At 43.5% G+C, this 27,185-nt stretch overlaps 1 protein-coding gene across 2 annotated transcripts in view; it reads left to right on the top strand.

Annotated features, from left to right (window-relative positions):
* ptprn.S (protein tyrosine phosphatase receptor type N S homeolog) overlaps window positions 1-26,678 on the top strand; it is a 33,089-nt gene extending 6,411 nt beyond the window's left edge. The window contains exons 3-23 of one of the 2 annotated variants that reach the window (XM_018238731.2): window positions 1,162-1,275; window positions 1,415-1,520; window positions 1,618-1,864; window positions 2,584-2,908; window positions 3,184-3,366; window positions 3,888-3,922; window positions 4,234-4,571; window positions 5,637-5,723; window positions 6,963-7,042; window positions 11,851-11,915; window positions 16,948-17,160; window positions 17,729-17,938; window positions 18,996-19,143; window positions 19,561-19,634; window positions 19,947-20,024; window positions 20,402-20,521; window positions 21,478-21,644; window positions 22,114-22,167; window positions 23,588-23,652; window positions 23,782-23,855; window positions 24,108-26,678. In XM_018238731.2, coding sequence (XP_018094220.1) covers window positions 1,162-1,275; window positions 1,415-1,520; window positions 1,618-1,864; window positions 2,584-2,908; window positions 3,184-3,366; window positions 3,888-3,922; window positions 4,234-4,571; window positions 5,637-5,723; window positions 6,963-7,042; window positions 11,851-11,915; window positions 16,948-17,160; window positions 17,729-17,938; window positions 18,996-19,143; window positions 19,561-19,634; window positions 19,947-20,024; window positions 20,402-20,521; window positions 21,478-21,644; window positions 22,114-22,167; window positions 23,588-23,652; window positions 23,782-23,855; window positions 24,108-24,179 — 2,855 coding nt within the window. In that variant the 3' untranslated portion in view covers window positions 24,180-26,678. The remainder of the gene's footprint in view (window positions 1-1,161; window positions 1,276-1,414; window positions 1,521-1,617; window positions 1,865-2,583; window positions 2,909-3,183; window positions 3,367-3,887; window positions 3,923-4,233; window positions 4,572-5,636; window positions 5,724-6,962; window positions 7,043-11,850; window positions 11,916-16,947; window positions 17,161-17,728; window positions 17,939-18,995; window positions 19,144-19,560; window positions 19,635-19,946; window positions 20,025-20,401; window positions 20,522-21,477; window positions 21,645-22,113; window positions 22,168-23,587; window positions 23,653-23,781; window positions 23,856-24,107) is intronic. The other variant, XM_018238732.2, reaches the window with a different exon arrangement.
* Window positions 26,679-27,185: the final 507 nt, after the last annotated feature.

Raw genomic sequence — 27,185 nt, 5'->3', positions numbered from 1 at the left:
ACCCACTTTAGTTCCTCCAACTACGATGTGCACAGGGCAGTGGGTTCTCTTTGGGGGACATAAGGTAGCTCCTTATGTGACAATAACTACCAAGGGCCCCATTTCATATCATTCCTACTAGGAGATCATAAGTCAGAACCAATACCCTGGTTGCATTATCGGGCCAATGAGTAAAATCGGGGGGGGGGGGGGCGGGTTGGTATAACTGGCAGTTATAGAGAAGCAGGTTAAAAATATTGCCACTGAAATATTGCCAGTTACCACCTCCACAGAGTATTCCAAACATATCTGTGTTTTGTTACTGGTCCCTTTAAAGGGTTCGTTCATCTTTAAGTTCGATGTAGTGATTGATATTCTGAGACAATTTGCAGTTGGTTTTCAGTTTTTATTATTTGTGGTTTTTGAGTTATTTAGCTTTTTATTCAGCAGCTCCCCACTTTGCAGTTTCAGCAATCTGGTTGCTAGGGTCGAAATTATCCTAGAAACCATGCATTGGAATGAGAGACTGGAATATGAATAGGAGAGGGTCTGAATAGAAATATGAGCAATAAAAAATAGCAATAATGTACACAGACCATTTGTTTATAGATGGGTCAGTGAACCCCATTTGAAAGCTGGAAAGAGTCAGAGGAATTCAAAAACTATAAAAAGATAAATAAATAATTAAGGCTGAATGAAAATCTGCTTAGAATTAGCCATTCTACAACATACTAAACGTTAATTAAAGGTAAACCACCCCGTTAAATTATGACTAGTTAAAGGAACAGTAACATCAAAAAATTAAAGTGTTGTAAAGTAATAAAAATATAATGCAGTGTTGCCCTGCACTGGTAAAACTGCTGGGTTTGCTTCAGAAACACTACTATTGTTTATATAAATAAGCTGCTTTGTAGCAATGGGGACAGCCATTCAAAGGAGAAAAGACTCAGGTTACACAGCAGATAAGCTCTGTAGAACACTATGGTGTTATCTGTTATCCTCTATTTAACCTGTGCCATATAGCCTTTTTTCAATTTCTGCCATTGCTACTCAGCAGCTTGTTTATATGAAATATAGTAGTGTTTATAAAGCAAACAGATCAGTTTTATTAGTGCAGGGCAACACTACATGATATTTTCATTATTACTGTTACTGAAAGGGCTCTTGTCTTCCTGGTTTTAGATGGTTTGTTTGGTCAGTGCCGACCACATGCTGAGAGGGATGGCACCCCATTCCAGGTGGCCCCGGGGGAGCTGCAGCAGCTGCAGGCTATGCTACGGCAACTTACAGCAAAAGGTATGTTTAGCCTCTAAGGCACTGCTATTCAGTACATTTCAGGGGGTGCACATGGGGTTCAATAGCCCATATTTAAAGGGGTGTACACTATAGGAATGAAGATCTCAATACTAAGCTTCCTCTCCTTGTGTTCCATCAGGGTTCAACTGGAAGGATGATATGATGCCACGCTTAATGGCTCACGAGATGGGTCGGTTCCCACAGCACAGACTCTTAGAGCCCCTGGATGGGTTGGATGAGGATAGGTAAGGGTTGTAGTGGTTACAGATCCTGTGTAAAGTGGAGGGGACAAGGCAGTTGAATGCTGTTAACTCTATTCCCTTTTTCTTTGCTCTTTCAAAGGTCCCCCTTGTCTCTTGCATCTGGACGGACCATGCAAAGGTTATCAGGGGCAAGTCAACCTTCTGCACCAAGATGGGCAAGCTCAAACGATAAGCTTCAATATTTCCGACCCCGGCTGCCCTCCCCACTAGGAGACTCTCCTCCTCAGAAACCAAGGCTTCCACTAAGCCTCAGACAGGATATTTCTCCTCTGGTGGATCAGTATATAACCTACCTTATGCTAAACTCTCAGACCCCCAAATCCCAGGTGAGACCCTGCTGGGAACTTGTGCTTCCCAATATTTCTGCTTACCAGTGCCAGGTTATAGTGAATGAGTTACTTTCAATGGGTGCTAGTAGGAGGAAAGCCACTGGCCCCACTCTGAGACTTCAGTTAGGGGAGTGAAAGACAACTTTGTATACTGTATATGGCAAGCATTAAATGAGTAGTCCTAAAGGTAGAACAGTAAAAGTCCTTACATTGTTATCGTAATGCTTAGCCTATGACAAGTGTTATGACAACACAAAATGCATAAGACTGCCTCTCCTGTTGGTACTTTAATGAATCTCCCTTGAGCACTGCTCATTGAATAACTGCTCTTATATACAAGGTTGTAGGCACAGCAACATGTCATGCTCCTCATAACCTGCTACTGGGTCACTAGCACCAGGGGTATGCCATGGATGTTCTTGGAATAGATCAGCCTGAACCTTTAGCATGTTCCCATTATTCTAGAGACTAAGCAACATCTGTCCCTTGCTCATTATGTGTAATTATGGCTTCAGTGGGGCCATTAGATAGATGGCTAATTTATAAACAAAGATTCTACTTTGTACCAAGGCACGTTCCTATAACAACCAATCAAATCTTAGCATGCATTGCTACTGGAGACTACACTAGCCTTATAAAACTTTCCAATTTGTACTTGGTTTAATCATGAAGCATTTAATGACTTTAAGTTTCTACCCTCTCTTCTGTATTTGTAGCATGGATACCAGGACTCAGAGCGACCAAGGATTCCTCCCCGTGTTTTTAGTGCCAATCACAACCTGCCAGATGGCTCTAGCCGCTTTATTTATGGCAGGTACCAAGAAGGGGGGCAGGATGGGCCTTCATCTCTCTATTTATCCTCTGAGAGACGCCATAATTTGGTTGATTTGAAAAGGAAGCTGCCCCAGGATAGTCTTGACAACAGCCCAGCTGCTGATATTCTAGAAAGTTCTGAGGGGATTGAAGAGGTGAACCAGGTACTGGATGGGGTCCAGGAAACTCAAACAGATACCAGAGCTGAGTCAGCGAGGGCTCTAAGAGGTAAATTTTCAAGTAACACCACTAATAACTAGGGTAAAATAGACTTTATAGGATCCCCTTCAGTAGGACTGTCCTACCTTTAGCTCTTCAACTGTTGGTAAAGGATTACACCAAATATTGTCATCATCTTTCCCTACTGTTTGTTCTGCTGCCAAGTTGTCTCAATCTGTCCCTCTCCATGTGCCATAATAGAACTTGTAGTACAGTCCATTAGCTAGCTGATTAGCTTGATTCATTGAAGTTTGTTCCTTGGCCCTCCCATCATATATGCTCAGGTGGGGCACAGAATGTACTTGGAGCTCAGGTGGTCCCCGAGTCTCCACTTCTTACTGAAGTCCAGGGCTGGACTGGAGATCTTGAGCGATATGGAGTGGACTTGAGACAGCTGAGTGACACCAATCTGGAACAACTTTCCAGTCTTTTGCAGCTCATCCAGGCAGCTGCTCTACAGAACCAAGGTGAGGCAATGAAGAATAGAAAACCATTGTAACTTAAATTATGGGCTTTCCAGGGTGCTACACATTCACGAAAACAGCTGCATAAAATGTCTAATATCATGAAAATGAAACAAACAATTTGTAAATTGCAATTTAAAACTAAACTGTGTGGGTATATATCATCATTATTGTGTATGAAGCAGTTTTGTTCAATGAATGAGATGTTTCAACCCCTATAAACATTTTCTCCCCATTACTCTGACATTCTAGTCCCACAGATTGCTTATGTCACAGTTTCCCTGCCCTACCACTGTAAGCTTCAATCAGAGTGATCTCCCCCCCCCACCCACTGCTTGAATTACAGACTCCATACCCCTGTAAGCTGCCATCAGAGTATTCTAGTCCCACCCACTACTTGAGTCACAGACTCCTTATCAGTCTCCCAAACCCCCCTCCCCTACACTTCTATGTAAAACAAAATCATATTTACATTAAATCTTGTTGCCGCATGGTGATAAATTCTTTATGGTTCTGTTTATCAGGCCCAAGAAGTGCAGAGAGAAGCCCTCCAAAGCGAGTAAGTAAAACATGAGTGGGGGGTGGAATGCTTAGCTTACACTCTGCTCCTTTATTGTTCAGGTTTGCCTGTGTGTGGAGAGGGTTTATAAAATGACTTCAATTTACTGCTGCTCGTTCAATAAGACACGTCTGGGTGGAAAAAGTTTTACAACTGGGGGAAATGAACTCTATAATAGAAAACCCAAGCCACCAATCAGAATGTTCCTTTCACTAGCTCTATAACAGTTGACTGGTTAAAGCTTATTGCTGATCGGTTGTTATGGATCAACAAGCAGCTTTCCCCCACAGCTTTCCCTTTCTCTTTGGCAGATCACAGAAGGAGAGATGCAGCACATGCCAGAAGTGGAGCCCCAGTTGCCCCCTCCTGATACGTATCCTAAAACCTCTGCTCCCTCTATGCTGCCCTCCGAGCTGAGTGATCTGAAAGGGCCACATAATCTAGAAGGAATAGGTTTAACAAGTGCCACATCTGCCATGCTGAGCAAGCGCCCGGTACCCGATGCCCAAACAATGGGGGTCGCAGAAGCAGCTGGGCAATGGACACTGGAAAAGAAAAGTTATGAAGGAACCACCAGCCTCGGCAATATGCCTGCACAGGGCGCGCATCCCGTCACTGAAGAATATGGATACATTGTCACTAATCAAAAGTGAGAATACTTTTATCTGTGAACATGTGAAACCCCATGCTGTGTGGCTAATTTATCATCAGTGCACATTCATGCTGCAGCCTGCACTGGTTACTAAGCATTACATCAAAGTAATTTTATATGTGACCTTTATTAAAGCAGTGAGAAGCTAACCATGTTACCTAGGATGTGACTTATTTACCATCACCACCCCTAACTAGTAATCATAACTAATGGAGCAGATTCCCTGCTGTTCAGTCACTGTAACCTGTAGGGCAAATGGTTAAAAATGTAAACCCTCTGGCTGAGCCAGTGAGAATTCTTTATTTTGAAAGTTTAAACCTTAAAACACTCTGTATTCAAATTTTAACCCCTTGGGTGCCAGAGATATTCATTACATTGCAAACCCGAGGAACCCTCTGTCCCTCTTAATTGTCTAGTGGACCATGATTCCCAAACTGCTGAGCAAACTAATGGCTGAGGATGCTGGGAGTTGTAATACAACATCAGCTGAGGAAATATGTCTGGGAATTAACCCATAAAGCATTTGCTTATTCCTTGCTGTACCAGTGGCCCTAAAGCACCTACTAATCCCTTGTCACACAGTGTGGCCCCACAGCAATTCATTATTCCAGTTAGGAGGTTGCCCTGAGGGCTGCAGAGAGGGGTGGATAATGCACATTCTCTGATTGGCCACACTCTAATTTGAGCAAATACAAACAAACACATACTCCTTCATCTTGCAATTTGTGGACTCAAGCCCCAGTAATAAGCAGTGGAACACATTTAGGGTGTGAGATGTTGTTGAGCAACTCATGAATCCTCCAGCAGTCTGGGAGTAGTTTAACAACAACAGTTGTCCATTACTTCTTCAAACTTGTGGCACCCAAATCTTTCCTACAGCTACAGCTTTGTATATTGTAATGTTCCATCCCCTTTAAAGCTCTTGTTATTTATTGCTTTAATTAACATTGCTGGGGTCCCAGTTGCAGTGCTAAAAGCAAGAATACTGACCCCAATTCTACCTTATTCCCTGCAAGGGTTCCAGCCCTGGGCTCACTTCCACCCCTCTGCCTTTCTCTTTAGGCCCCTGAGCCTGCTAAGTGGGGCACTACTCCTGGAAACCTTGGCCCAGCGTGTCCATCTGTCCACTGCCAGCTTCATCAACATCAGGTGAGGATGGGCGACCTCTCCACTCTCTCAAACCGGCATCACCCTAGTCCTTGGCACGCAAGGGGTTAATGCAAATTTACCAAATGTAAAGAGAAAATATTGGTTAGAATCCTGGCCCCACTCTCAGCAATAGTATATGGTGGTGTAAATGGGGCAAGGCTTATAAAGGTACAGTAACATCAAAACATTAACATGTTTTAAAGTGATTAAAATATAATGTACTGCTGCCTGCACTGGTAAAACTGATCTGTTTTCTTGAGAAACTCTGCTAATGTATTTTAGGGTTAAATGGTACATGTAAAATAGCAGATAACAGAGTCTCTATAGAATACCATGATAATTTGCAAAGCTTATCTGCTATGTAACCTTAGCCTTTTCTATCTTAAATGGCTGCCCCCATGGCTACACAGCAGTATATTTATATAAACCATAATTGTGTTTCTGCAGCAAAAACATCAGTTCTTACCAGTACTTACCCAGGGACAAAGCTTTCATTCACTCCACTTTCTTACCCTGGGCTGCTCTCTTCCCCATAAACAGGTTGGAGGGCAGAGCCAGGATCCAAAGAAAAAGGTTTGCTGGCAACCCATGATCTCAGTGGAGAGATTCAGGGAAAACAGTTTGATAAAGCAAGAGATCAATCTATAGACCAATATCAAAATCATATCAACCCGGTTTAAGATGACAATCCACATAATCACCTTTATACCCCAAGGGCCACCTAGTGTATATATACACACCAATGGTGTGTGTATATATATATATATATATATATATATATATATATATATATATATATATATATATATATATATATATATATATATATATATATATATATATATATTACTGAAAGGGCCCCTGCCACTGGACCCCCTCCCCTCTGGAAGTGTGCCCAGTCACATAAGTGTGCAGATTTATCCACAGGATTGCTTGCAGTGCACTACAGTCGTGTCTCTGGTGAGGCCCCAAGGGGGTGCAGGTCCGGGTGCAAACACATTTCCTATTCCAAAATGTCTTCCTACATAGCAGATCTTTGCTGTTTAGGTTTAACTTTCTCAACAGCCCTGTCCCCTTCCTGATTAATTGATTCCCAACAGCACATTTGAGTAATTACAGTAATAACAAGGGAAGGTCCCATTTTTACTTACATCATCTGCCTCTTTCTGTATAACTGCCCCTGTGTGTGTGTATGCCCCTACTGAATCTCCTCCTCTTTTCTCTTTACTAATTGTTCAGCGTTGTTGGATCTGCCCTCACCTTCCGAATACGACAGAACAACCAGAACCTGTCACTCACCGATGTTGCAGACCGAGCAGGTGTGTGGGCACTGATAAATGTAATGGGGGGGGGAAGACATTTCTGGGGAAGCTTTATTTACTGCAGAAGTACGGTATTATCTAACAACCCCATAAGTAAGCCTGTAGAGGGAGATACCATAAACATATGGCAGCTTTGATATTTCCCTATACTAAGCACAATTCAGCAGAAATAGCTCCCTATGTTTGCTCATAGTTTGTTCAGAGAGATGTCATAAAACTAAGCACATTTTAACAAGAGCAGCCCTCTTGTGCCTACCTAAAAGGTTAAGCTTGTTAAGCTAACAAATGAACAATTGCTGGTGGGAGTGGTGTTTCAAAAAGGATGCTGATCTATGAAACTCCCAGGCCTCAGAAGAGTTGTCTAAGCCTTGAGCTGTTTCTTGAAAAAAATGTAAAAAAAAAAAAAATGTTTCTGAGGGGCCCCAAGTGGAGCTGGATCCTGATTTTAACCTTAATCTGCAGCCCAGAGACCCAGGATTCCAGAAAAACCTTGCAAAATGTAGTGAGATGTACCCTATCAAGTCCCTTATTACCACCAATCGGTATGAAAGTACAAGTGCATACAGCCTGGCCCCAGTATTTCTGACAAACTAAACACATTGGAGTTGTAACTGGAGTTTTTCAGTAAAGGAATCATCATGGTTCAAAATGCAGTGTGATAATGCAGTGTGGTTCCAGAATAAAGGAGGCAAGACACCAGAATGAGAAGTGCAGGGCATTGCTAAAAAGCAAAGCAATAACTTAGTTGTCCAGAGACGAGGAGACTGATAGCTCTGGTGCCCTCCAGCCAAATCACCCAGTTTTGAGGGACCCCCTGTGGTACACATGGACTTCAGAAAAGTTGAATCTCCTTGTAGTCTGAGACTACAAAAATAGTATTTCTCCCTGAGGAAATTGATAGGAACGTAGGTAAAGGAACGGAGGAAAAAGCAGCCAGAAGCCAGATATCAGCCTGCTTCAGTCTTCCAGGCAGCCCCTTTTCAGCTGAAAATTTTGTGGTGCAGCCGGCACCTTCTGAGTTGGGTGCAGAAAACCAATGTTAATGTGGCTGTAGCTGTGAATTCAGTGAAAGTGTAAAGTAGTCCCTTGCAGGCCCGGATTTGTGGTGAGGCCTCAAAGGCCCAGGCCTAGAGCAGCAAAATATTAAGGGTGTCATGCCACCCAGCCGCTTTCCAGGGAGCACTGGTGAATGCAGCTCTCCAGCTCTCTGGTGCAGGTGCGCATACAAACACGCAGGGATGGGGGTATGCAGGCGCTAGGGCTACATGGTCAGATGCCAGGGCTGCGGCCTCGGGGTCCCCGACCACGAAATCCAGCGCTGGTCTCTTGAAAAAAGACAGAAAGGGAAGCAGTTCTCCAGATTATTGCAAATAACAGCTCAGAGCAGATCTCTAAGCTGTTATTTGCAAAAATCTGCAAATCAGCAAGTGGCACGTGATGGGGTTGGGGAAGTCTCACAGCAACCACAGCCTTTTGCCATTGCTACAGCTCTTCCAGAGCAGAACAAAGTCGAAATTGAGGATGATAACATCAAGGCAAACTGTCAAGCCAAAGGTGCATTTGGTGGACAACAGGAGGCACAGGAGGGTCTGTCTAAAATTCCAAAAATAAGGTTAAAGAAGCACTTTAAAGGAATTCTGTCATAATTTTTATATGAATGTGACGCAGAGGGACCTGGATTTTACCATTGAGTGCTGTTATAAGATCTACCAGGCATCACTCCAACTTGCAGTACAGCAGTAAGGGAAGAGACACACATGGAGATTCGGGGAGATTCAGTTGCCCGGTGACAAATCGCCTCTTCTTCGGGCAACTATTCTCCCCGAACTGCCTTCCCTCCAGCTAGAATCGAAATCGCCGGCGGGATGGCACTTGGATTGCTTCATTTTCCAAAGTTGCCTCACCATGACAGTATCCCATTAAAGAGGACTCTTGTAGTTTAGCAATTGCTAATAGTGATGCCTCCTGTGGTGCAAGTGTGCGCGAGCGTTACTGCAGTGAGGGGGAAATCGTCAGTGCAAGAGAGTGAGTTTTTTTGATGCATCTGTGGATTTGTGTGGAGATAAAGTTTTGTAGGGGCTTGGGTCAGGCTGCACAAGTGTCAAATGTGTACACGAGGAACAAACCTCATGGGCCGGGCCCTCATGGGCACTGCCAACAGAGGCCTGCTCCCTGCCAGATACCGTGGGCGCCACCCCACTCCCTATCAAAGAGAAAGAGGGTAAATGGGCACAGGTGGGAGTGTGCAGGAGGGAGGGCAGGTTGGCATTGGGTTTGATTTCAGCTGGAGCTGGAATTTTAGGGATTATGTAGTATTAGGGATGTGGAAGGAATTTAGATCCATCTGGGTCTGTAAGGATTTGTAAGGTCACTCTATTAATAGAGAATGAGTCCATCCCACCTGCAAATTTGGTTTGGCACAAAGGATATGGTGATAGGAAAGCCGAAGAGGGATTTTGGGTACAAGGGGATATGGACAGGGCGCTGGCAACACATTCCCATCTCTGCATGTACCAGATTTTGTTTGTTGCTTTTATCATGGCCATCCCAGGGAAAGTTGGACTGTTAGTTGCAATGTATTGAAAATGTGCCATGGAGTAGGTCACGTGTTAAAACACCTGTCCCCAAAAGTATAAAATATAACCATGGAGTGTTTGGCCATGTGTACATTTCCTGTCCTATGTCAGTGATGAGATTTCATTTCAGGATGGAAATGGATTTTTGAACCTGATCCTGAACCAATTAGTCACCATAACCAATATCAGCCTTCCCAAACCCCACAGCTTTTCACATATTTTAAGGCAACAAGGGGAAGGGGCAGGGGGAGGGCCGGCCTAGTAGTAAGGTACAAATATCACAGGTGGTGGTTCAGGAGACCCCCCTTCTGAGTTACGTGTTAAGTGTGGCTATGGCTATATCAAAAAGCACATTGGGGGATTGGATTAAAGTGGCCAAACCCCAAAAAGATACTGTTGGAAAAATGAAGGCCTATAAGTTTATGAATGGAGTGAATCAATACTATGAAGCAATGCAGAGCAAACTGTAGAAGGGGTCCCTTAATGTGTTCACACTGAGGAAAGGGGTGGCCCATTTCCCTTATCTGCAAATTGGTTTGCACCATTATCTTGGGGGAGCAGGAGGCTTGCAGAGGAAAAGCAGGGATTAAATAGGTAGCTGACAAATTCTTGCAATGCTGACTCTTCTGCTTCTGGGGTTAAGGAGATAGATCTGGCTGAAGTGGAGAAAGTTCCAGTTCCCAAGGCCGGATTTTGAGTCACGGCGCCCCAAAGCCGCATGTTCTCATCGCCGACCTCTTCTGTTGCGCACGCGCCTGTGGAGCAATCAAGTGACCCAGGGGATATGATTTGGGCACTTTTTTCTTAGTAGTGAATAGTCCAAACTTTTGTCTTCCTGGAATCAGAGATTTGATTTGTGTTTCTGTTTGTATTCTCCATTCAGCCAGGTTGTGCTGCTCGTTTGAAACACAATTGTAAGTTGAAAGAAGCAGCATTGCCAATCTAAGTGCACTGCTTTATACATGCAATGTAGCATATGACATGATGCTTGTAGAGTTTCTAGCAAATGGAGCATTATTCTGTTATTAATGGGAATAAGCTGCGATTTCAGATGGCTGTGTTTTGCATAACTATTGCATGTCAATATGTTTAATAGTTTTGTTTATTTATTTGCTGTGTTATTTCTTTCATTTTTTGTTGTATTAAAGGGCATGTAAAGGCAAAAAAATGAAAAAGAACCCTATCACCAATATACTTTAATTAAAAAATCTGTACCGTTTTTATAAGAAACCTGACTGTATGCAGTGAAATTCTCCCTTCATTTACTGCTGTGGATAGGAATTGTCAGATGGTCCCTAACTGCTCTGCAGAGAAACAATCATACTTATGAACAGCAGGGGGAGCCCCCGCCTTACTTCCCAGTCATGCAGAACTCAAGCAGCATGATGATCCCTAAGCAGCCCAGAGCATGTGCACAGTCTTAGGGCAGATTCACTAAGGGTCGAATTTCGAAGTTAAAAATACTTCGAAATTCGACCCTCGAATTGAAATCCTTCGACTTCGAATATCGAAGTCGAAGGATTTAGCGCTAAACGTTCGTTCGATCGATCGAAGGATTTTTCGTTCGATCGAACGATTAAATCCTTCGAATCGAACGATTCGAAGGATTTTAATCCAACGATCGAAGGAAAATCCTTCGATCAAAAAAAGGTTAGCAAACCTATGGGGACCTTCCCCATAGGCTAACATTGACTTCGGTAGGTTTTATCTGCCGAAGTAGGGGGTTGAAGTTTTTTTTAAAGGGAAAGTACTTCGACAATCCAATGGTCGAATAGTCGAACGATTTTTCGTTCGAAACGTTCGAATCGAAGTCGAAGGTCGTAGTCGAAGGTCGAAGTAGCCCATTCGATGGTCGAAGTACCCAAAAAATACTTCGAAATTCAAAGTATTTTTCATTCGAATCCTTCACTCGAGCTTAGTGAATCGGCCCCTTAGTCTTGCAAAGATGTTTAACAAAGTTACAAGATGGTGACCCCCTGTAGCCAACTTTGAAAGCATAAATCATTTGTTTGATTAGGCTTGTGGTGCAGTAAGTTCATGTTTATATTTAGTATACAAAATACAGCATTTCTAGCCTTATTCTATTTTAGACTTTTCATGGCCTTTAACATGCAAGGACTCAATAAAGAATAATATTCCCTATACTTAGCACAATTAAGCAGGAACAGCCCCCTTGAATTCTCTGTACTTATTGTCTAGTAAGAACAGATTTGTTCTCTTTCCTCCCAGTGGCACTGAAGTCTGAACTGGAAACAGAGACAGGAGTGAAGATAATTCAGACAGGAGTTGGGCAGGTAAGGAGTACTGGGGTGTGGGTATAATTCTTGCACCCCGGATAAACAATTCATTGCCCATTATAAACATTAATTGCACATTATCACTGGTTATTTGGAAAACGCAATTGCAAGAAGTAGTGTATGTCACTGTCTACACTGCTGGTTCTGACTCTTGATACTGTGTATCAGAAGTAAGCTCTCCTTCAGCCAAGGCTCTAGTTTCCACAATTTCCTGCATGCTCCAAAGTAGGGATGCTGTTACTGACAGCCAAATGATTTATGGAATCTCCTCCTATTAACAGAGTGCCAGCAACACTGGGACTTGCTATGTATCATTGCAGCCCAGGCTTGGTGATGGTTCTAGCAGGCCTGGACTGGGAATCAAAATAGGCCCTGCCATTCCAAGTACGCAGAGGCCCAAACAACCCCCTACCAGCCCAAACAGCCCCCAATCAGCCCACTCTATGGTAACTTTCTATGGAACCATACAGCAGCCCCTCTGGCATTTGCCAGAACCCACAGATTGCCAGTCCGGGCCTGGGTTCTAGTAAACGTTTCGGTGTGCTTATGATGTTCTGTTTTGCACTCTCTCTACTTTGGAATGTAAAAGGTTATCTGGTTGCTAGGGTCCCATTTATCCTATCAACCAATTAGCTATGTCAGTGACAAACTGGATGAGGAATAGGAGTAACAATTAACAAAACAGTAAGCAATACAAAAAGGTCTCAATACTATTTCACTTTCTGACTGTCAGTGTCAGTGACCCCAACAACTCAAAGTATGTTACATTCCAGGCTGGAAAGAGGCAGAACAGAAAGACAAATAGTCTAGGACATACAAAATGGAAGAGACCAACTGCAAATTGTCCTTAAATGTCAGTCTACCAGAGGTTATTTATTGGCCTAGTCAAGTACACTAGCACATACAGTGTAAACCTGAAACTTGAGAATCCCAGCGTTGTAATAGCTGTGAAGTGCTGCCAGGGATGCTGGGAACTCTAGTAAAGCCGGTGGGTCTGCAAGTTTGACAAGTACTTCACCTTCACCATTAATGCAGGCCAGGAGACCACCACATTGCCTTTCTATACGCTGTTGCCTCTCATGTTTATGTATCTAGATACATTTGGAGCCTACCGGGGAGGGGCAGGTAGTCTGTGACTTAGGCAGTGGGTGGAGCTAAAACGTTCTGCCAGCAACTTACAGTGGAAGGTGTGGGGAGTCTGTAATGTAAACATTGGGTGGGCAGGGGGCAGTGGTAGAATAAATTCTTTATAGGTTTTTTATTATGTATTAATTTACATATGGTGCCTCAACATTGAGGTGTAATGATTGTTTTGTGGGTGCTGCATATAATCCCCATGTTATAAGATTGAATGGGCAAACCCCCTGTACATAGGGACCTCAGGAATACTGGGTGGGGTCCGGGGTTTCTCGACGATAACGCAGAGAGATGAATATCTGGTTTTCAAACTGGCCATTCAGCTCTTCTAGCATCCTGGCCCCTCCACAACATTGTGGACCTCAGGCTGCCTCAGGCTGCAAAGAAGCCAGGATCACCCCTGAGCGGCCCTGTACCCTGAAGTTTTTTTTCGAAACCCACTTAGCAACAACCTACTGCCTGGAACAAGCCCCATCCACTTTCCTAACCATGGAGAAGTGAACAGTTTAAAAACCTACATTTATTTACAGACCAAGGGGGAGGAGTTTTTTATATGTATTATGTTGTTAAGGGTGATGAGGGTGCAGTGCTGTGTGTAGTTGAGGATGCTGAGGGTGTAGTGCTGTGTGCATCTGAGGATGATGAGGGTGTAGTGATGTGTGTAGTTGAGGATGCTGAGGGTGTAGTGCTGTGTGCATCTGAGGATGATGAGGGTGTAGTGATGTGTATAGTTGAGGATGACGAGGGTGTAGTGATGTGTGTAGTTGAGGATGATGAGGGTTTAGTGATGTGTGTAGTTGAGGATGATGAGAGTGTAGTGATGTGTGTAGTTGAGGATGATGAGGGTTTAGTGATGTGTGCATCTGAGGATGATGGAAGTGTAGTGCTCTCTGTTGGTGAGGATGATGAGGGAACCAGCCACTGCTCTCCATCCCTTATTGCTAAATTGATTAGGCGTTAATACTCGGGGGAGGGGCCCTGAGGAAGGGTGGGGGTGAAGTGTTGTCCAGCTGTGGTGGGGGGGATGGAGGAATATCGGAGGTTTGTCTTAGGGTGGGGGGGAGGGTGCTTGTGAAGGGGGCACCGCCTTTCCTCCTCAGTAACATGGAGCTGTTGTCATGGCAACTTGTTTTGATGTGACAAGTACTGTGATTTTGAGGGAGAAGCTGATATTATAGGGAGCTTTCGGTAGCAGAGAGAGCGAGACACCAGAAACCCCATCCCACACACACACCCTGCTTGCCGCTCCCATTTCTCTCCTAGGCTCCATTGCCTTTCCATTATCCCCCCGGCTGCCTTCCTCTGCCTGCCTCAACTCCACGCTCACTTCCCCCTGTCTCATCTTCTTCCCCTCCGTCTCCTCCTCATCCCCTGCCACTGCTTTTCTCCTTCCACATCCTCTGTCTTTTCTTCAACTCACTGCCACTCTCCCCTCCCTCTCTGTCTCTTTCATTCCCCTGCTGCATCTTTACATGCCCCTATTCACTCCTGCCTTCATCACCTCTTTATCCCACCCTCACCCTCCCTACATCTCTTCCATTCTCTCTGGCTCTTCTCTAATTCCGAGTGCCTCTAGACTTCCCCTTTGCCGAGTACAAAAGCGCTGGGCCTGAGCGCTGATTGTATGTTTGTTTTGCTGTTAAAGAGAAGGCTGGATAAGGTATGGGAGGGATGGGGGCTTGGGAACCCAATAGTCTCAACTCGGACCTCTTGTGTCCCTTTGGAGAAATATGTAAGGAGGTAGCCCAGGCTGAGCTTCAGGAAAGCCACATTAGGTAAGTCCCATGGAACCAAACCTTTGATTTCTTTCCAGATCTCTCTCGCTACCAAACAGGGTGGTGGTGTAGTATTCCCATTCTGCCTTGGCACCATGCTCTGCTGACCTCCTTAACCCACCAGCTGGGTTAACCTTGGTGGGAGTTAAGCCGGGTGACCTTACTACCATGTTCCCTTGACCTTGATCCTATTCAATTATTTGGTCACATATATGGAACAGAAGGCAGTTATGTCTGTAACTGTCAAAGATTAGAGTCTGGTCTATGCACCCAAATACCCATCTCCATTATATCTCTGAATAGAGACAAGATGAAGGACAGATTGCCAATTTCTAAAGCATAAAATGTATGTTAGATTGGTGTAGGGAACAGCATCTGGCTTGTTATAATTTAATACTAAATGCCTTATCATTTATTTGCTGTCCAATGGAAGCCTTATAGTTCTTTATGGGAACTTTAAAGGACACTGTGTTTTCAGGTAGAGGTAATCAGAATGGATAGAATGTGTGTCACTTCCTACTGGAAAGAATGAGAAGCACAGTTGCCACTTGGATATGGCACTGACACTGCTCCTTTCCATTTTCCCATTGGCAGACGTTTAGCAGTGATCTCCTACATGCTGCTTCTGATACCAAATCTAGATTAAGGTGCCAAGAGATTACATGTCATTCCCATCAGTCCCTGCCCCAGTGGAGTTTATAATCTAAGATCTCTATCACATGTACACACACTAGGGTCAGTTTTATCAGGAGCCAATTAACCTGCCTGTATGTATTTGGAGTTTGGGACAAAATCGGAGTATCTGGAGGAAGCTCAAGCAGACATTAGAAGAACATACATACTCCTTGCATGTAAGATGTAGCCTGCCACCATCTAGTCCTTGTTCATGGGATTCCCCCCTCCCTAAAGTTTCTCTCTTTTTCCCCAGGGTATTTCTTTTAATGAGTCTGTGCTTGCCTCGGGCCACTGACACGAGCACAAACAAACATTAACCTACACTAGATCACTGTTTGATTTACAAACCCCTTTGCATTAATATTGTTAGCTGCCATCAAAGAATTCTAATCCCACCAATTGCTGACCCTCCCCCTGCAAGCTGCCATAAGAGTGTTCTAGTCCCATCCTCTGAGTTACAGAGCTCTTGTCATTCCACCTGTAAGCCATTATTTCCCAAATGGTGGAGCTGGCTACCCTAGGGGCTTAAAGCAGTGGCTGGGGGTCCCTGCTAAAGGTTTTGGGGAGAATGGCTATTTTTTCTTCTAGATTCTACTGAAAGCCCTGATGGAAGGTGAGCTTTGTTTTTAAAACTAGAGTTTCTAGTTCCTAAATTAATATGTGTTCCCATATATGTGTTTATCATATAACTGGGCTGAGTGACCAAATTTGCTACCTCAACAGGACAGATTGGTAAAATTTACTGCATGGATTTAATTGGAAAAGCTCAGTGTTTTGGGGTGGGTGGGAAATCATTGTGCATGGGGCTGAATGATAGGAAAAGCTCAGTCTCCCAAAAGTAAGAAAGGAGTCCTTCTGCACACGGCTAAGAGAGGCGCATATTGCCCAATATATAAAATTCAGAGGTCTAAGAGAAATTAACAGATTGACACTTGAACCTCTGAATTATTACTAATTCAATCACTTAAGTACTTAATAGAAATGGCAGTGCCTACATTATTGCATATCCCTACATCTATATCCATCTACTCTTTATCTATATACAGTGTATATATATATATATATATATATATATATATATATACATATATATATATATATATACACACACACTTTCTGTTTGTTTCATTTGAGAAATGTCACAAGTAGTGGCCGAAACATTGGGATTTAAATACATTTGTTTGATTCTTTCCTTTAAGATCTGTGGAGTGCTATACATTTTTCTTTATACGGTACATCACCTTTTCCTCCCATTTTTCCCTCTAGATCATTCACTATTCACTATACTGCATTGGGGTATAATGGCTGGGGGGCAGGTCATAATGAAATAATTATGTTGTTCAAAGAGGTCAGTGGAGTTTTTAAGCAGTCGGGGGGCAATAAAATGACTTCTAGGGCGACACCCATCCTAACACCCGCTGTGTTGTCTTTCCTTTCTCCAGAGGAACAATTCTAACTCATTCCCCCACCCCTCGCACTTCGGAGACACCTTCCGATTTGTTCTGCTCATCTTCATTGCTTTGGCCTGCATTGCTGGGATAGTCATTGCCTCCGCTGTCATCTTCTGCATCCGGCAACATGCCAAACAGCGGGAGAAGGAGCGACTGGCGGCCCTGGGGCCCGAAGGGGGAGGTGACACAACCTATGAGTACCAGGTAATTTCTGGCAAGCAGGTTGTAGGCAGGAACAGATTTAACTTTGGCCAGTCTGTTGTGGTTCCCCCCATTACTGATGTTGTGTTGACCCATGGCCCCCTGTTCCCTTACTGCCATATGAATAAAGCCAGCAAAAATGGTTGATTAGATTCACCCCTAAAGTTCTGCTGCCTGTCTGGGTCTAGCTACCATTAACATAAAGAGAAATTATCATGGAGTGGAGAGGGGTAGAGAGGTTCAGAGGGTGCTGGGAGACACCTACAGATAATGGAGCAGAGAGAGGCAGAGGGGAGCCAGGGAGAAACAGACAACAGAGGGGACAGAGAAACAGACAGCTCAACTGGTAATAGAGCAGAGAGAAATAATGGAGTATCTAAGTCAGGTGAACTCCCATCTCTGTTTAACCATGGAAAAGAGAACAGCCCAGCAACAGGCAGACTAACCTCATTTAATTCATCCAGCAGTATGTTTAAAACTGACATGTATGCATGTAATGGTACCTCTAGGTACTATGCTTCAGATGATAAGTGTTATTTGAACTCTCTCCAATTGTCTCTCTTGGGTACAGGACCTATGCAGGCAGCACATGGCAGGGAAGTCACTCTTCAGTCGCACAGAAGTTACCGGATCTGCAGCTGAGAACTCCCGGGTCAGCAGTGTGTCCTCCCAGTTTAGTGATGTACCCCAGCCCAGTCCCAGCTCCCACAGCAGCACCCCATCTTGGTGCGAGGAGCCAGTACAGTCTAATATGGATATCTCAACTGGCCACATGATCTTGGTGAGTAAAGCTCGGTTTGATCACAGTCTGGTGCCACTAAAAACAGGGGAAGCCTGGGAATATATTCAGTTCTTTTAAAGGGGAAATATTCACTTACAATTTCCTGCTGAATTGTGCATAGTACAGGGAATACCTATGCTGGTAGATCTCAGCAAATAATTAGTTGTCCTTTTCAGTGTGTGTTCCATAGTCGTAAGTGCCTCAAATATGATAATCCAGTTACCCAGAGAGCACAACGAGCCTTATAGCAGGTACTATATATTTGCAAATATATGCTGGCAGGTAGTCTTATGTACAGTCTCAAGGCCAAATTTCCTTCTGCGGCTTCCCTAGGCCGCATGGTCCGAGTGCCCGCCAGTCTGCATTTGCACGCACACCCCCTGTTGAGCTGCGTGTCCCCATGGCCCCTAAAATGTTGCCTCTCTAGGCCCAGGCCTTTGTGGCCTCTCCATAAATCTTGGCCTGCTAATGCTATGCTGTATATTGATCCCACCTCTAAAAACTTTAGGCCACACTCTCTTGGGTACTAGGTCATGTCCCTAACAGGTCCCCTTACAGGTTAAAAGGCAGGGGCTCTATAAAGGTGAAAAGTAAGAAAACACTGGCACAGCATGGGTTGCTTCTAGCAGGGAAATCCCTTGCTCATTTATTGCGGATGCAACGTTTCGGGGCGTAACCCGTTTGTCAAGATGGGTTACGCCCCGAAACGTTGCATCCGCAATAAATGAGCAAGGGATTTCCCTGCTAGAAGCAACCCATGCTGTGCCAGTGTTTTCTTACTTTTCATGTGGATCTTGAGGTAGCCAAACGCCTCCTTCACTGAGCACCTGGGATTCGATTTGATTGGAAAGGCCAGGGTGTGCTAGGGTTATTTCTTTTCTGGCTCTATAAAGGTGACCATACAGGGACCAACATAGGCTGTCCAACCAGAGCAACTGTATCATGTGCTAAATATTTGCTGAAAATATGTATAAAATAATATGCATATCAGGTTTAGATCTTAAATCTCATTTAATACACATATGGATCTGGGAAGTGTAAGACGAATATATTTCAGGCTTACATGGAGGATCATCTGAGGAACAGAGACCGTCTGGCCAAAGAGTGGCAGGCCCTGTGTGCTTATCAGGCTGAACCCAACGCCTGCTCCAGGGCCAAATGTGATGCCAACCTGAAAAAGAACCGGAATCAAGACTATGTTCCTTGTGAGTACAGAATCCACCAGCCCTTATTATCCAACCGTGGGGGGGGGGAAGAATCACAAAAAGTAAAATATTCAGGGGGGGTGCAGACATTTCCACAAAACCAGAATTGATCAGTTCATTGCTCAATTAATAAAGAACTTACACACCTGTACCAACTATAGCCACTAGATGGCATAAGATGATAAGTGATGTGCCGATCAGATTTTCCACACCCACACCTGTCCTTAACCAACGCATTCCCAAAACTGCATAAGTTATTAATTATTTCCAATGGAGGCACTGAGGCTTCTTTGGGGTATTTTAAATGGAACTCACGTAGCAGACTAATGAAACCTAATGGAAATTTCAGCTCCTACAAATGAAATTTGCGTACAGAATAATTACCATACATGTCTTTTCTCTGTCCGTTACCACCAGATGACCATGCACGGATCAAGTTAAGGAGTGAAACCAATACGTCACGCAGTGATTATATCAATGCCAGCCCAATAGTAAGTATCATGTTCTGTCACTGATAGGGGAGCCCTGGGAGATGTAGGAAAGGGGATTTCCATCTTTCATTATGCAAAAAATCAGTTGGAGTTGCCCTTTAATTGACCAGTGTGCCAGTGAATGGAAATATTCACTTTTAACTCCTTAAAGCTCTGCACCCCCATGTGCCAGCGAGATAGAATGCTAGACTGTACAATCTTAGTCACTTATTCCATTGCCTTTTGTTTGGAGCTTCCCAGTCACTGAAATCTATAATGATTGGGTTTCTGTAGCAGAATCGTATATCCTTCTTTATTATTTGTTTGAATCAGATTGAACATGACCCCCGTATGCCAGCTTATATCGCCACCCATGGACCCCTGTCCCACACCATTGCCGACTTCTGGCAGGTAAGTGAGAGCCATTGGAGAATGCCAGCCTAATTCTTCCCTTCTCTATGCACATAAGCACCACAGTTATACATATGAATCAGTGCCCCAATGCCACTACATCTGCTCTTTCTTTCCTATATATGGGATTTTATGGGAGTTTGGAGGTTATAGAAGAAGTCAGGAAATACTATGGGAGGTTGGGGGTTATAGAGGAATACATGAGATGCTATGGGAGTTTGAGGGTTGTAGAGGAGTACATGGGATACTATGGCAGTTTGGGGGTTAGAGAGTAATACACAGAATGCTATGGGAGTTTGGAGTTATAAAGGAATACACAGGATACAATGGGAGGTTGGAGAATGGTGATGCTGATGCTGTTGGTGTTTTGCCCACAGATGGTTTGGGAAAATGGTTGCACAGTGATTGTCATGCTCAGCCCACTGGTGGAAGATGGAGTCAAGCAGTGTGATCGCTACTGGCCAGATGAAGGTTCTTCTCTTTATCATATCTATGAGGTTTGTAAAGGGGAATCCAGGATTTAACAGTGGTCAGTTAATATCAAGGTATTAGCATTGTCTGCACAATGTAAAAACAGTGGGGATCATTTATCACTTTGGGCACATTTGCCCATGGGCAGTAACTCATGGCAGCCAATCAAATAGCTGCATTCATTGTTCTACTTGCAGCTGGCTTTTCAATAGTTAATCACTGATTGGTTGCTATAGTTAACTGCCTAGGGCGCAAAATTTGCTCAGTGTTGATAATTGAGCCCCACTCGTTCAGAGCCCCTTTGGTGTTCACTAATCACCACTTCCGTTGTCCTCTTGTTAGCTCATAACAAAGGTAAACATACAATAACTGACCTTCTAGTTCTGCTACCTGGATTATCTATGAGATCAAATTGGATCAGTCCTCAGATTATACCCTAATATGACTTCATATTTGGTTTTTCCTTATGGGGGACAAGCACCCTCAATTTGAGATGAATCCAAGAACTTTTAATGAGCGAACACAGCACACCCACTGTCAGCCAGCAGATGGCTCTATATAGATATGTTGAAAACAGGAGCAACACGCACTAAATATCTTTGCAGGTGATTAATCCTTTTTTGTTAAGTCATCACCAACTTGTCTATATAGATATTCCACTTGGTATACAGTGACCCCATTACAAGGCAGGTAATAAGAATTTATTTGGTAAGGAAGTCCATCCTGACATACAGCAAATGCTATCGACCTATAGCTCCCAGAATTGTTTATAGGATCCTGGGAGTTGTTTTAATTCAAGAACTGGGACTGGCCATCTCTGGAAAATGATGTACATGTGTCAACGTATTTGCAGCAGGAACAACCTGAACCAGTTGGGTAAGCTTGAGGAGTTGTGAACAGTAGCAGAGGTTTTCAAAAAGTGTTGAGGTCTGTGCCATTCACACTTGTATCCTACATATTATGTCTTTCTTTTTCTCCTAAGGTCAACCTGGTATCGGAGCACATATGGTGTGAAGATTTCCTGGTGCGGAGTTTTTACCTGAAGAACGTCCAAACCCAAGAGACCCGAACCCTCACGCAGTTCCACTTCCTCAGCTGGCCAGCCGAAGGCATTCCAAGCAGCACCCGTCCACTATTGGATTTCCGCAGGTAGGTTCCTTATAGTTTTAGAACCATTGGTAGTAGCTGAGCTGCAGCTCATAACCACATTTAATATCACCAGAGTAATACACTAAATATAGGATGCTAAAGGTGATTTCCTTTGCAGATCTGATGGACCTTCTCCGAACCTCTTGACTCTAATGGAATCCCTAAGAGCTCATGGCTGCCCATGTCATTTTTGTGATTTGCAGCTTGTAATTTTGGTCTCAGTTGCATAGTCACAAAAGTGATCATGGGCAGGTGGGGCAGCATCGCTTTGGGTCTGTGCAGTTAGTGGCTTCATATAAATATAAATATTTATCACATGACCTTTCACTGTAAGGGACTCAGCTGTCTCCAAAATAAAATGCTGTTGCCTTGGGTTGTATCTGGGTAATACTGACATACTTACTTAAAATACTTCATCCTTGTACTAATACTGCCATGTTTTCTAATGTACCCTATTCTAATTATACAGGAAAGTGAATAAGTCTTTCCGTGGTCGCTCCTGCCCCATTATTGTACATTGCAGGTAAGTAGTACACGTCCAAACAATAAAATTACTGGCTTAGCTACCCCCTAACAACAGGGAACACTACTTACAGCTAGTTGTCTCTTGATTGTAAGGACTTTCCCAGTGACCATACAGCTCTTTGTTTTCAGATTGTAGGAACATTCCTACTAACGGTGCACCTAATTGTGTGCTGGTTGTATGCAATTTTCCCAATGTCCCCAAATCCTTACAGCTAGTTATCTCCTTATTGCCCTGATTGTCTCCTGATTGCTTGGTGCTCACTCAATGACTCTACTGCTAGGTGCATCCAGGTTGCATAGTCCTTTCAGCTTGTTGTCATGTGATTTTAGAGGATTTTCCCACTGTACCTAAAGTTAGTTGTCTCTTCATTGTAGGGAACATTCCTGCTAACCCTTCAACTATGGGTTGAAGAATTATAATTTCTGCCACAATTAGAATTTTTTTTGCACAAAAACTCACAAATTCAAATTATACAGCTAGTTGCACCAGAATATAGTAACATTCCCAATATCCTTACTGACAGCTTTCTCTACAACAGGAGTCCCCAACCTTTTTCACCCCTGAACAACATTCAGATTTAAAAAGAGTGGGGGAGCAACACAAGCATGGAAAATGTTCCTGGGTGGTGCCAAATAAAGGTTGTGATTGGCTATTGGTAGCCCCTATGTGGACTGGCAGACTACAGGAGGGTCTGTTTGGCAGTACATGCAACCATGCAACCAAAACTTGCCTCCAAGCCTGAAATCCAAAAATAAGCTCCTGCTTTGAGGCCACTGGGAGCAATATCAATAGGGTTGGAGAGCAACATGTTGCTCACAAGATACTGGTTGGTGATCACTGCTCTAGAATATAGGAATATTCACATTAACCCTAAAGTTAGTTGTCTCCTGACTATAAGAACTTACCTACCAACCCCACATTTTGTTGTCTGCAGACAGCGTAGAACAATACCAGTTCCCCCATAGTTGGTTGCACGAATGATCCTGCTCTCCCTATAGCTATATGTCTGCAATAAACACTGCATCCATACACTTAACTTGCTGAGGATGCTTGAAGCTGTTTTGGGAACTTAACTTGCTGAGGATGCTTGAATCTACAGTATTTTGGTAACATTGGTGTAGGTGAGGGCTGTCCAACTGGAACCCCACAGACCAGATGTAGTCTTTCAAGATATTGTATGATCATCAGACTTCTGAAGGGCACTGACTTCTTTATGTGATGAAAGTTTATTATTTTCTGGTCTTCAATTATGTAGCTTAGTTGGGTAGCTGTGCAATTCCTGTATTTCAAGCTAATGTTACACTTAGAGGTCACGGCTTGAGTATGTGAGAAATAAGAACCTAAGGAGCCATATTGTTTATGTCTGGGTTTAGGCACTCTATGCAGAGCCAGTAGTAATGTCTGGGGTTTCTTTCAGTGATGGAGCTGGAAGGACAGGAACCTACATCCTTGTCGACATGGTGTTGAACCGCATGGCTAAAGGTAAGTTTTAATAGTCTGCGTCATGGATGTCCAGCTTGTGTTTCCTCCAGCTGGCAAAGGTCAGGCTCATGTACTGTATGTATCTTCCTAATACTGATGTTGTACCTAACATATGTGTTTTGTATCCAGGGGTAAAGGAAATAGACATTGCAGCTACATTGGAACATGTTAGAGACCAGAGGCCTGGCATGGTTCGCACTAAGGTAAAGGAAACTCTTACTCATTGTTGCCCATTAGTCAGGACACTCACTGGGACTTCTGCACAAATCCATCCCCTTTGTTTGCTGCCAGGGCAAGTAGCATAAAGTATTTTGATTATAGAAAGAGATCTCTCTAATCACCTAAGCTCCTGCCCAAAATAACAACTGGCTTTTCTGTCAAGAGCACTTTGGTTGGCTGGAGAATTCACTAGAATGTCGTGGATTTCATAGAGATGATTTCTCTTTTTCCTTTAGGATCAGTTTGAGTTTGCACTGACAGCGGTGGCAGAGGAAGTCAATGCAATCCTAAAAGCCTTGCCACAGTAGCAACAGCACCGCCACCCTCGGACTGTCCAAGTTGGTGTTGTGACATTTCACCTGCCTTACAAAGATGGCCGTTCCACCTGCCCCAAAGCGCCCATCTTGGTGTACTATATGCTTCTCATGCCAGAGACCCAGGGCTGCATCCTATGCCCTCCTATGCCTTCTTATTCATCTTCAAGCTTCTATGTCCCCCTTACTGCCTGATTCCCATTCAAACCTTTGCTACCTCATTGCCCACATGTGATCCACTGACATGTTCTTCTGCCCATCAAGGAGAAGTGCCAGTTAAAACCTGTTCCTGGCGCTATCACAGAGCCAAAGAGCCATGAAGAAAACCCAAATTATTCATTCATTCTATTTCCAGCTCATGCAGAGAAGCGCAATAAACACTAAGTTGTGCTTTCCTTCCATAATTATATCACTTTATTGGCACAAGTCATTTTATTCTTCAGCCCACGGTCAAGCTGCTTCTTCAACCACCCACGCTTATATTATGCCAATGTCCGGGAGTGTAAGCAGAGTGAATGCACAGTATGGCCATGCAACATGCAGGGAGAGGAGACAAATATCAGCACTATTCCTGATATGCTGCATTAAGGCAAGTCTTTGCATACCATGAGCTGGGCGCTATAGATTAGATGGGATTATTCAGTGTATGCTCCCTTGGGATTGTGGGGGATATGGAATGTTCGCTGTATAACTGACTAGTTGGTATGTTATTGAGTGAACGATGCCCATAGTGATGCATTTACCCACATGCACAACTGTAATTAAAACCAATGGAAGGAAGCCGGGCATCTCTGAACAAAGCAATGTCCAGGGATCTGCTGACTGATAAAGAGGTGACACTTTTGAAATTAAACACAAGATTTCAGTTTCTTTTTCAAGTGGGTTATTCCGATATCCAACAGGCAGTGGTAAGATATTTGTACGGATGGAAGACAAAGACCTCAGGGAAAGGTCATCTAGTGGTAATGAGCAAAGTTAATCAATTGAAAAAGAAACGTTCTGAAGACTTGCTGTAATTCATGTTAGTCGGCCAGTGAAGGTATCACCTTTACGCCACTTTTATTATGCTTCATCTCAAAAGTATTACTTTTTTATTGGTAACCAGAGTATGTCACCTTTTAACTAGAGGGGGAATGTTGAGCAACTGACTTGCAGTTGTCCTGGTGGGATTTAAACACAACAGGATGATGGACTCCCATCTGAGCTGTGTGTAGGATAGGTCTGAGAGGTGTTAGGCTAAAAGAGTTGTAGCTATGCATTCAAAGAAGTTGGGGGTAGGTGGCTGATATCTGAGTGTTGCTTAATGAAAGACTCAAAATGGAAGGAGGTGAGCACAGCTAGATGACTCAACTTTGTTGAATAAAGCTAAGGATAAGTGGTTGGTAGATTCACAACTGGATTGGAAAGTGCTAAGCTTACGTGGGTGCTACATTTATAGAATAACAGCTTGGTTGAAAGAACCTGAGGGTAGATGGGCGATAGACTCACAATACTGTGTGATGGGGTATCTGAGTTTAGCCGTAGGTTGTACACTCAGACTCACAGTTGGTGGAGGAGAACCAAGCCTAGGTGGGTGCTACACTCATCATAGACTCGCAGCTTGGTGGAAAAGAGCTAAGCATAAGTGGGTGCTACACTCATAGACCCACAGCTTGGTGGAAAAGAGCTAACATAGGTGGGTGCTACACTCATAGACCCACAGCTTGGTGGGAAAGAGCTAAGCATAAGTGGGTGCTACACTCATAGACCCACAGCTTGGTGGAAAAGAGCTAACATGGGTGGGTGCTACACTGATAGACTCACAGCTTGGTGGAAAAGAGTTAAGTGTAGGTCGGTGCTAAACTCATAGACTTGCAGCTTGGTGGAATAGAGCTAACATAGGTGGGTGCTGCATTCATAGACTCACAGCTTGGTGGAAAAGAGCTTAGCGTAGGTTGGTGCTAAACTCATGGACTTGCAGCTTGGTGGAATAGAGCTAACATAGGTGACTGCTACACTCACAGACTCACAGCTCAGTGAAAAAGATCTAAGATCATATGGGTGATGGACTCACAATGTTGTGTGTGAGAACATCTGAACTTAGTTGTGTGGTAGACTCATGAGTGTGAGGGAAGGATTGCTGGGTGATAGGTGCCAGTATTTCCAGCTGGCAGTACCACAAATTCATTTATCCACTTAGTAACCTGATGAGAAGTGTTAACTTCAATACTGCATGTGTTACTTGCTCTTCTTACACTGCTGCTTGCTATGCCAGTTCTGCCGCAGCCACTCTGCATGCCCTCATGCTTCACCCTGCATTATATGGTAGAGCGAATCAGACCTTTACTGCCCTTGCCTTACTACTCTTCATTTATTCCCCATGATGCATTGTATTGACACTGACCATTGGCAAGCGAAAAAGAGAAAAAGAAACATTATAGAGAAATATAATAGACTTTAATTTTGTATCTTGATGTGAATAAAGTATTTGTGTTGGATTTGTGTAACTGCAAACTGGGCTCCTCCTTATTTTTATTTACACTGCATTGTGCAGCTGATTTGTCGGGAAGGGAACTATAAAAATGGCGTGCCACTCACAGATTGTCTGGTAACCATAGCAAACCTGCTGCTCAGGAGGTTTAGATTTTACAAAATATGACCCACTGCAAGTAATTAGGAACAGAGCAGGCATTGCATATGCAGAAATGACCCCATAGCAAACTTGCTCAGAAAAAACTAGCCCAGGATAATTATACCCATGTACTATAAAAAAAAACTTTGCCAGCATACGTATTCCTAGCAAAAGCAAAATATAAATACATATTTTAATAAAAATGCCACAGGGCAACCCTTTTGAAATAAAAAATAACAAAGTGGTATAAAGGTGATACCTTTACTGGCTAACTAATAGATTCATAGCAAGCTTTCAGAACATTTTAGTTCCTTTTTAAAGCTGATTACCTTGCAAAAGGAACTAAAATGTTCTGAAAGCTTGCTATGATTATATTAGTCAGCCAATAA

Source organism: Xenopus laevis, chromosome 9_10S (genome assembly GCF_017654675.1).
Source record: "Xenopus laevis strain J_2021 chromosome 9_10S, Xenopus_laevis_v10.1, whole genome shotgun sequence".
Lineage (NCBI taxonomy): Eukaryota > Metazoa > Chordata > Amphibia > Anura > Pipidae > Xenopus > Xenopus laevis.
The sequence above is the reverse complement of the archived record's forward strand: the minus strand, read 5'-3'. Positions and strand labels throughout refer to the sequence as shown.